Here is an 11,674-nt window from a genome sequence, read left to right on the forward strand (position 1 = left end):
TTTAGTTAGTGTTGGCCATAACTCAAATTTTTAAATAAATGAATGATAATTAAAGTTTGTTGTTGATTGAAATCATTCAAGGAACTTTAAAAAAGTATAAATTCCTAAGAAATTTCCCTTGGAGATTTTGAATGAGTGTGTGTAACTGAGAAATCTACATCTTTTAACAAGCACTGAAAGTGATTTGGATAATCAGATGGAAGTAGGTAAATTCTATTCTATTCTTTCTTCTTCTTTTTTTTCTCTATGTAGTGGAAGATTTCATTACCTAAGTTTGTATTCTATTCATTTCTCTATTTTTACTTTTCTGGATAGTAGCAGATTTCATCATCCTAAGTTTAAGACCTTCGGCTAATATCCAGACATGAAGAACCCCCTACTTTGTACTAATAAAATTATCTTCTAAGGGCCTCAGATTCCAAATGTCTTCTTTCTTTCTTTTATTATTATTAAAGTAATCTTTATTATTGCAGTATAGTTGACATACAATGCTAGGTTAGTTTCAGGTGTACAACACAGTGATCTGACGATTCTATACATTCCTCAGTGCTCACCATCTGTCACCAAAGTTATTACTATATTATTGACTACATTCCCTGTGCTGTACTTTTCATCTCCGTGACTTCTTTATTTTATAACTGGAAGACTGTACCTCTTAATCCCCTTAATCTACTTCACCCACCGTCCACCAACCTCTGCTCTGGCAATCAGCAGTTTCTTCTCTGCATTTAAGAGTTTGCGTTTTTTGTTTGTTCATTTGTTTTGTTTTTTATATTCCACATATAAGTGAGATTAGATGGCACATGTTTTTCTCTGTCTGACTCATTTTACTTGGCATACTAAACTGTGGGTCCACCTGTGTTGCTGCAAATGGCAAGATCTCATTCTTTCTTATGGCTCAGTAATACTCCATTGTGTATATACCACATTTTTATCCGCTCATCTATTGATGAACACTTGGGTTGCCAAAAGCCTGATTTCTTAGGGTCTTCTGCACACTTTATAACTTATGTGCTTTTGTAATTCTTATATGGAGATGATGTCTCTGCCTTTTTTTTTTTTTTCCTTTTACAGAAACCTGTGTGACTCCAACGGAGAAAATTCAGGGTTAAAAAGAAGGACCCACATGGGAAGCAGAGATAAGTTCAGCATAAGCTGCTGCCTCATGCCTTTGTAATCGGTCCACAAATAATGCAAATTGGAGAAAAGAAGATATTTAAGAACTCAGGGTCTTCAGGAATATTCCTATTGGTCGGGTGCAAACTCAGGCAAGTGTGGAAGCTGCCTAGTCTAAGGGTGTTTGTTCATTTTATGCTTGTTGAAAATTGATGCACTTTATTTAGTGATCCAAAGAAAATTAGGATATTTATTTTTTTCATTTTTTGTCCCTTTAACCAACACTCGGTGACAGGAAATTTGGATTTGCTAATTGACATTTCATTAACTTCTATCTATTTAAATGGTTTCTTTCAAACTAGATTGTCCCTTTGGCCTTCCAGAGCTTAACTTCCTCACCATTATCTTCCACAAGATGGAATCTGGGTGGAGGGAGGTTTAATACGTCTCCCAGGGGTCAGGGGACCCAGGTAACAAAAGAGTGGCTGCTGGGATCTATATTATGTTTGTTTTGCTCTTCTTGGCACCTTCATTGATTAACCTTTGCACCTGGACGTCATGGCTCCTGAGTCCGTGGTCTCTTATCTTTGAGGTCAGCCAAGTACTCATCAATCCTCCATTGATGATGCGTCTCATACCATTTCTGACTGACTTGAAGACACTCCCTGGCATTTGGCTCTGATGATCAAACAAAGCCCTGCTGGGATGGGTGACTCGGTAGTAACAGCACAAAGGTCAGAGTGACTGGACTATAGTGAGGGGAGGGAAAAGGGAGGTAGACGAACTCTATTAGTCTCTTCTTGCTGGTATAAAAAATTGCCACAGATTTAGTGGCTTAAAACAGCCCAAGTTTATCATCTTTCTGTTCTGGAGCTCAGAAATCCAAAATGAGTTTCACTGGGTTAAAGTCAAGGTGTTAGCAGAGCTGCTTTCCTTCAGGTGGCTGGCTCTCAGGGAAAATTCATTTCCTGGCCTTTTCCAGCTTCTAGAGACAGCCACATCCTTTGCCTCTTAAATCCACCATCTTCAAAGCCGGCGGTGGCCAGTTGGGTCTTTTTCAAATCACATCACTCTGACACTGACGCTTCTGCCTGCTTCTTTCACTCTTAGGACTCTGTGATGGCATTAGGCCCATCAAGATAATACAAGATAATTTCCTGGTTTTAAAGTCAGCTGAGTAGTGTCCTTAATTCCATCAGCTCCTTTAACTCCTCATTGTCCCATAATGGAACATAATCAAAACATCGGGGAATTCGAATGCAGATATCCTTGAGAAGCCACTAGTCCGCCTATAATAGCTTTCCAAACATTATGTGGAATTCTTGGTTCATTTAAATAAAACCCCCAAAGATGTTTAATTGGAAGAAACTCTGCTCTTTAGATCTATGACTTCTAAAATGTTTGATAAATTTTCTAAAATCAATTAGAGCCACACCACGTAGTATCTCCTAATTTATACTCTAACATTAAAGATTTAGACTTTTTTATTTTCAAGCTTTTTTTTTTTAAAATCCATTCAGGGAGGTAAGTTGAGATGTGATCTTTAGTAGAGTAATTCAGCTGTGATGTGGCCAAACTGCGAAATTAATTTTCCTTTGGAAGCCAGGGAAAATAAAATTATAATGAATTTATTCTGGGTCTGGTTAATGTCCTTTCTGGGAACAGACTCTGGAGTAACTTAAAAAGTACACTGAGAAATTTGCTGTGGGTGTGCGGGTTGTCTTCCCAGAAGTGATGCTGTACACTAGACGGAGCAACCGGAGGGGGACGGAGGGAGGGAGTGCTCGCGAGTCTGCATTTGTTGCTCTGATCGTCATGAGCATGACTCAGAGCAGAATCCCTACATGAATCATGATCTCATTTGCCACTTTGGAGAAAAAGAAGAAGATGAGCATCTAAAGAGAAAAACAGTTGTGCAGTTGTGCTTGATCATGGATCCCAACCATTGAGCACTTCCCCAAATTTCTTCCCCCCCCAAATTACTAATACCATTTTGTCCACAAATTTTATCAAGATTCTTATTAATGCTGGCTCCTCTCATCACCTCCCTTTGCCGCCTGACTTTCCTATTGTATTTCTTTTTACTGCTTCTCTAATCACTTTGTGATAAATGCAATCACTTGCCATTGTTCTATGAATTATATCTAATGCATGTATTTATGCAGATGGAGACTAAAAAGAACAAGGAAGTAAACAAAGAATGGGGATGTACCATTACTTTTAGACTTATGACTTTGATTTTATTAGCCTATATATGTGATTCTTGCTTAAATTCACTATGGCCTATAGAATATTGTTATCGTATGTAGTTGGGTGAACATTTCTTAGAACAAGAAAAAAAAAAGTGGCAAAGTAAGCATTCCTTGAATATAGTTAGCATGTGGTTTAATTTGAGCCCTATGCCTCCCTTCCTCAATTCCAAATATTACTTTCTTCCTACAAATATTTTCAAAAGTGGAAAGGAAAAAGTAGCACAGGGAAACGAATAGGAATTTGAACACAAATGAGATTCTCTGGTCCCCCCCCACACCACCCATACACTAATCATCCCAACTGAAGTGGTGACAGACGTCCAAGAGTCATCATGTGATGAAGACTGGTCTAAACCACCAGGCCTACTCGGGTCTCTACACACATGTTGTACGCTGTATCCCGTGTCTTATTTGTTTCATGACTGAAAGTTCGTACCTTTTAGTATCCACCCCCGCCCGCTCCCCTCTGACAATCACCACATTGTGTTCTGTATCTGATTCTCTTTCATGTTCTGTTTTGTTGGTTCATTTGTTTTGTTTTTTAGATTCCATATATAAGCGAAATCATATGGTATTTGTCTTTCTCTGACTTCTTTCACTTAGCGCAATACCTTCGAGCGTCATTCGTGTGGTGGCAAATGGCAAGGTTGCATTCATTACTACGGCTGAGGAATATGGCATTGCGTGTATAGCCACCTGTTCTTTATCCACGCGTCTGGGGCTGGACACGCGGGCTGCTTCCATATCTTAAGTAGTGTAAATAATGCTGCTGCGGTACGCAGAGCGGTGCATTTTTCTTTTCAAATTAGCGTGTCTGTTTTCAGAAAAATATCCAGAAAGGAGAATTGCTGGATTCTTTGGTAGGGTTATTTTTAATTTTTTGAGGAATCTCCATACTGTTTCCATACCAGCTGCAGCATGTCCCGTCCCCAGCAGCAGTGTCCCCAGAGAAAGGGAGCCCATTCTCCACATCCTCACCTGCATGAGCTAGTTCTGGGCTTTCTGACACCTTCCATTCTGACAGGTAAGAGGTGGTATCCCGTTGTGGTTTTAATTTGCATTTCCCAGATGATGAGTGATGTGGAGCATTTTTTCATGGGTCTGTTGGCCATCTCTATGCCTTTTTTGGAGAAATGTCTCTTTAGGTCTCCAGCTCATTTTATAATTGCATTGTTTGTTTGTTTGTTTGTTTAATATTAAGCTGAGGGTTTTCTTTATGGTAATGATAGCCAGAAAAAAAAAAAAAAACCAGTTTACCATTCTTGACAAATATAATAATGCTTGTTAATTAACATTTTAGTGATACAATACAGAAAGTTCTTTTGTGTGTATTATTTGAACGGATCCCTGTTAAAACCCAGTAAAATACAATTTATATTAAATTAAATTAATTTAATTAAATATAAAATACAATTTATATTAAAGATTAAAAAAATCAGGCCTCTCGGAAACAAGATGCCTCCCTCCACATTTCATGACTTCTCCCCTCTACCATCCCTGAAATAGGTAATACTGACTCTCATGTTTTCCATATTCCTTTGGGTCTGGTTCTCTCACAAACCCTCTCCACCACACCCAACTCAACTCAGTCTTTCCCACACCTGGCACACAAGAGCCCTTAGGCCTTGCCCTCCGCATGCTGTCTGCCAGGCTCCCGTTCTTTCATTCCATCAGAGCACCTACCACAAGCTGCCTTTTGTTTATTTTTCTAATTACTGTGTGTGTGTGCGCGTTTCTCCACGGAATGAGATCATACTTGCTTTTTATGTGGTTGTTTTCACTAGAGCGTCTCCAGCATCTCCGCATGTTCCGCTCAGCCGGAGTTCAAATACTTGTTGAAGGAATGAACGCACACATGAAAATCATGGATTAAACTACTCATAGTAAAACGATTATAATATATACCACAGGATTCTGAATTCTCTTAGGAGTCTGTTGCATATCTTTTAAGAATTAAACCATAATGTAGCTGGTCCAAGGATTTTGTGCGGTCTCCCAGATGGCTGGGAGATAGCAGGATTTGCCTGCGCTTCCCAGGGTGTGGTGAACACATGTAGGTCTGGTTCTTCTGCATTGCAGGAGTCCCTTAAAACTTCTAGTTCTCAAACAATTTGTGTTTTAGAAATATTAATACTCTGAATCTTGCAAATTTAACAGTCTCTTGTTGCCAGTTAAACACATACTATTAACCCTAATGCTGCGTGTAAATCACAGAAAGAACATAGGACTTCAGAACAGGGGACGGTGTTAGTTCTTTCACTAATTTGCTGGGGGTTTTTGGTGGTTGTGTGTGTGTGTTGTGTGTGTGTGTGTGTGTGTGTGTGTGTTTCCCCTGGGAGTCATTTAACTGTTTTGGGTTTTATAATCTTCTGATTCTAATGGAGTTAGTAAAGAATAACTAGGTAACCAACAACAACAACAAAAGTAATAGTAAGCAGAGAAAATTAGTTATGACTTTGAACCTATGAAATGACACTAATTTAAAAAACATTTGTTAATTGGCAAAATGTACTGAAATGTTCCTAGCTATTGATCTAGTAATCCCTGTATCGAGATATCAAAACATTAGGTGATTTATAATCAGGACAATGCTTTTCAACACTATATAGTAATAGAAAGTTGGAAGAAATTCCAGGTTAGAGGAGTAAAAGCTTGCATAAATGACCATATAGTAAAACCATATAATGAAATGTTATGAAACATTATTGAAATATAACCATACTATGTAAAGAAGTGGAAATATTTCTATTTAAATCAATCAGCAAAAGTGCACTCCGGGAGTTCATCATTTCTATTTGCAGTGATGGAACGGTATGCATTTGCATCAGCATACATATAACAGTAAAGCAAATTAAACTGAAATCATCCAAACAATGATCTCCTTGACCTAACATTCCTTTTAGCTTTAGTATCACAATTTTACACAACTTAACATTACAATAATTGTTTCACTAAAAGGCAATTTCTAATTCCTAATGAGGACTAATTCTTAAATACAGACACGGGATTCATTATTTTATAGGTTCTTTTCGTAATGTGTAATCTAATTCTCCATTTTATTTTTGTATTCTTTTGACAGCAAGAAATAAATTGGAAAATTTGTCTGTTAAACTTACGTGCACATTTTGGATAAAACCTTGAAAACTTTTAATTTAATTTTTACATTTTGACCATTATGGTAATTTTATAAAATGAACTTATGCTTTCTGATTTAAATTGGAGAAAAGATAAAATAAAAAAAATTCAAATGACATATTCTACAAATTTCATCATGTTTTCAAACAATGTGATAAATATTATGATATATTTCATCAAGCACATCTCTCCTCATTTTTATGCTTACATTAATTTTGGAAAAAAAATACCCTGGACACTCAGAAATCATGAGCTCACCTCAAAAAAAAAAATGTTGATTTTAAATAGATGTACTTTCTGATGACCAAAGAAGGCTTCTCAGGCGTTATGCCTTATGTAAACAGAGGCAAACCTCAAATAAATTCTGGCTCAGTTTGCCGAAAGGTGTATTTTAGGTGGCTGTTTTAAACTTCATTGACTCTACTTTTCCGTCTCACCAGTAACAATACTTTACAGGTCCTGAGGACTGTCCCCGAAGGTATCTGTCTAATGCACCAACATTTACAGAGCGAGAAATGTAGTACTGGTACTACAGACGTGATTTTTTTACATTTTGCTGGAAATAATGTGGTGCTTTACCACAACTGCATTTTTCTGGGTTCAGAACCCAACCCAGAGAATTTCTTTTGGTTTTCTTAATTTGGTCCAGCTGTTGAAGTAAAATTGGTTTGCCTGCCTTCCTTCTTTCCTTCCTCCTTCCCTTCCTCTCTTCCTCCATCCTTCCTTCCTCCTTTCTCTCTTTCTATCTCTCCAATCATTCTTTGGACACTTAGACAAAATGGAAGACTTCTCCACACTTGCTGAAGAGAGTGGATTTTCAGGATCAGAAATGCCCCTACCAGGGCGCCTCGGTGGCTCAGTCATTAAGGTCTGCCTTTGGCTCAGGGCCTGATCCCAGGGTCTGGGATTGAGCCCCACATCAGGTTCCCTGCTCCACTGGGAGCCTGCTTCTTCCTCTCCCACTCCCCCTGCTTGTGTCCCCTCTCTCGCTGGCTGTCTCTCTCTCTCTCTCTCAAATAAATAAATAAAATCTTTAAAAAAAAAAAAAAAGAAATGCCCCCATCACACACCCATTTCATAACGCATAGATCTGTGGGTATTTACAAAGAGTGTGCTACTATTATGTCATCTTGAACTTATTTTTCTCCCTTCTAGTATCCAGGTTACTCCCTCAGATCTCTCTGGCAGAATCCCTCTTACAAAACTTCTCTATTAACTGGATTTTCCCCCTGATCACTCCAAATTAAGGTAAAAGAGATAAATAAAAGAAGCTAGTTTGCCCAGTTTTGAACAGTAATTAATTTCAAAACTTCTGAGTAGTTAGTGGTGAGGGTGAATATAGAGACTAACTAAATAGTCTCCTTTGTTCAGGCATTCATTCATGTATTTAATCATTCATTCGTTCACTCTGGATACATGGAACGCCCAGCTATGTATCTGGAATTATTCCGTGTTCTTGGCATATAGAAATGAACAAGACAGACAAGATCTCTGCTCTTAGGGAGCTTATCTATTGGGGAAGAAAAGTATGTAAACAAAATAATCTCAGAAAATAGTTTAAGTACTATGAAAAATAAAACAAGATGATAGAAAACGATGAGTCTATATGTTGTTTTATAAAGGACAGTCAGGGAAATGGCATTTGAGTACAGATCAAAGTGTCTCAGGCTGGGGGATGAGCAAGTATAAATGTCCTGAGGTAGGACAAGGTTGGCATGTTAGCGGTGAGAGTTCAGTGCAGAGGGTTGGAAGGGGAGATGTTCATACACAGCTGTATAGACTGTGTTGCTATAAAAGTGGGGTTGTATAGAAGCAGAGTAGACAAGGTGGAGAGTGGAAGCTAGAAAATCACAGAATGTCACACCCATGTGAGACGTGATGATGTTGAATTGGCTGGTAGCAGTGGAGTTGATGAAAACAGGACAAGACTGAGGATATGCTTTTGATGTTATCCTCATAGTACTTACCGGTAAATTAGGAAAAAAGCTTCCCAGATTTTGGGTGAGCAAGTCAATGAGTCTATAGTATACTGGCAAGAAACAATCTTTGTTCATTTCAATAGCACGAAGGCAATGAAAATCATATTATGTTCCCTTGGATTACAAAAGATTAAGAATAATAATAAGGATGAACAGCAGAGTTGACAAGCAGCTACACTAATTACTATTTAATGAGTTGAACTTAAACTCTTTGTTTCAAATTCAATGGATTTATTACCAGTGCATTATCTGTTTCCCTAGTGATTTTTCAAAGGCTTGCTCTACTCACACTTGTATCTGTTGCTTCTTAATTCAATTAACATATATATTTTTTTAAACTGACACTGTAAAATTTTTTTTTTAAGATTTTATTTATTTATTTGACAGAGATAGAGACAGCCAGCGAGAGAGGGAGCACAAGCAGGGGGAATGGGAGAGGAAGAAGCAGGCTTCCAGCGGAGGAGCCTGATGTGGGGCTCAATTCCAGAACGCCAGGATCACGCCCTGAGCCGAAGGCAGACTCTTAACGACTGGGCCACCCAGGCGCCCCTCAATTAACAAATATTTTTGACTGCCTACCATAACTCAGGTCTTAGAGAAATATGTAAGAGAGTACATAGACATAGTCACAAAACTTTCTATTGGAATTCTGACAATTTTCCTCTGAAGTTTAGCGCTATAGAGAAAGCCAAGGCAGGTAGATAGACTTTTGTTTGTTGTGGCTTATCCCACCTTATGCCCATGTGACTTGTTTTGTTTTGTGGTTGGTATTGTGCTCATTTCTGAATTCCAAGTACTTTGCCAAGTTTCATTATGATTGGTTTCTTTTCATTAATTTTTTTTTTTATTTTTCATGGGCCCCCTTTTAAGCTACAGATTGAAATCTTCAACTCAGAGAATAGTTCTCCTATTTTGCCTTTCATTTTTCCTTCTGCATTTTTTGAATTAGTTTCTTTTTAAAGACAACAGTTACCCATGGGATAGTGTTTTCTTTCTGCTTTTATTTGCCATCACATTGGATCGTTCATCTCTGTCTTTTTCTTTTGCCTTCTTCCTGCCATGCTGATTTCCCTCTTCAATGTTTCTGAAACTGCTATTTTTCTCATAATTTATTTTCATTTCTTCAAACTCAGCCTACCACCCAGCTGTCTATTTCCCTCTGTCTCAGTATCTCTTGTTTCACGCCTACTACTTTTCCGATTTTTATTTAGACTAGAAGATAGAGGTTTTCAAAATGTCAGTTTTCTATATAAATGGTTTTCAAAGCAGTGTTTTCTCCCCTCACCCCCAACTTCAGTTCTCCCTTTTATTTTATATGACAGGATCTTTTCATAAGGCTCAAACTATTTTTACAATGTTTTCTCATCCTTGAATGACTTCTCTCCAGGCTGGCATTTTGCCAATCAACAAACTTTTCAGATACTTCTTGTCCTGTTTTTCTTTTTTGCCCCCTTTTGGCTTTTAAATAATAATCCTTTCATCTATTAAGCAGGAAAAGTAAGTGGTGTGTAGCATTCTGGTCTTTTAAATGTTTTCTTGAACGTGAATTTGCTGACCTAAGGAGGAAATTCCTAGTTCCCATCTGGTCAGCTTTCTTTTAGGTACAATAAAAAGAGGAAAATTTAAAAAATAACTTACAAGCTCAGGAGTGCACCATTTTTGTGGCCCTACCAGGAAGCGTAAAAACAAAATGCCTCTATAAGATGTTGCAAAATTGAATTGCCTCTCCATTTGTGGATTTACAGTGTTGGACATGACATACTATTTTCTACCCGATTTTTACATGTAACTTCTTTGAACTTCAATCCTGAAATTAATGCAAAAAAATGTAGTATTTAGGGCATAAGTTTAGAAATTTAAAATCTTTTGCTCTCCCAGATATTGACTCTAGATAAATACTGCTGCTTTCCTTACTCTGGCCAACAAAGAACCTGTATTTTTGTGGTAAGTTAATTACACCTTGTCACCAACAGTGTATGAGAGTTCCAGTTGTTCCACATTATTGTCACGGGTTGGTATTAGCAGTCTTTTTTTTTTTTTTAAAAGATTTTATTTATTTATTTGACAGAGATAGAGACAGCCAGCGAGAGAGGGAACACAAGCAGGGGGAGTGGGAGAGGAAGAAGCAGGCTCATAGCGGAGGAGCCTGATGTGGGGCTCGATCCCATGACACCGGGATCATGCCCTGAGCCGAAGGCAGACACTCAACCGCTGTGCCACCCAGGCACCCCAAGGGGTCTTTTTAATTTTAGCCATTGTCATGGGTACGTAGTAGGATCTTGAGTTTTGTTTGGTCAGTTTTCTGTTTTTCAAATAAAATTGTATATATTAAAGGTGTACAACATGAGATTTAATATACACATACATAGTGAAATGATTACTATACTCAAGTTAGTTAGCATATCTTCTCACATAGGTACCATTTTCTTTCCTTTGTGATAAGGACACCTGAACTCGACTCTTCGCAAATTTCCAGGATTCAGTACAATGTTATTAACTATAGTCATCAGGTGGTTTCCATTAGCATCTCCTTGATGACCATAGGTGTTGATCTTATCATGCATTTTTTTTGTTAATTATATATTTCTCTTGTGAAATATCTGTCATTTTTTCCAATTCTTTAAGGTTGTTTGGTCTTACTGCATTTCTTAAGTTTATCTCTAGCTAGCTAGCTATTGTGTAAAAGCACTTCATTAAATATATATATTGTAAACATTTTCTCTCAGTCTGTAGCTTCTTTTTTCCTTAAAATGTCTTCCGAGGAGTAAATATTTTAATTTTGATGAAGCCGAATATATCCACTTTTTCTATTATGGTTCACACTTTTTGTATCTAAGAAATCTTTGCTTACCTCAAGTTCGTAAAGAATTTCTCCCATGTTTTCTTCTAGAAATTTTATAGTTTTAGCTTTTAAGTTATATCTATATGATCCCTTTTGAGTTAACTTTTATGTAGATATAAGTGTGTGTCATTGACCAGGCCAGCACCCAGTTGTTCCAGCACCATTTGTTAAAGTGATTTTCTTTCCCACTTGAATTGCCTTTTTACTGTTGCTGAAAATCATTTGCAGGTATGTGTGTGGACTCATTTCTCAACTCTGTCTTCTGTTCAGTTGATCTTTACATCTGTCTTTTTGTCTTTTTTTTTTTTTTAAGATTTTATTTATTTATTTGACAGAGATAGAGACAGCCA

General features: G+C 37.5%; 1 protein-coding gene across 1 annotated transcript in view; it reads right to left on the reverse strand.

The window, feature by feature from the left end:
• DCN (decorin) overlaps window positions 1-11,674 on the reverse strand; it is a 70,109-nt gene that overhangs the window by 9,356 nt on the left and 49,079 nt on the right. The window contains exon 8 of the mRNA XM_034643666.1: window positions 7,476-7,502. Coding sequence (XP_034499557.1) covers window positions 7,476-7,502 — 27 coding nt within the window. The remainder of the gene's footprint in view (window positions 1-7,475; window positions 7,503-11,674) is intronic.

This window comes from Ailuropoda melanoleuca, chromosome 15 (assembly GCF_002007445.2).
Source record: "Ailuropoda melanoleuca isolate Jingjing chromosome 15, ASM200744v2, whole genome shotgun sequence".
In the NCBI taxonomy this organism is placed as follows: Eukaryota; Metazoa; Chordata; class Mammalia; order Carnivora; family Ursidae; genus Ailuropoda; species Ailuropoda melanoleuca.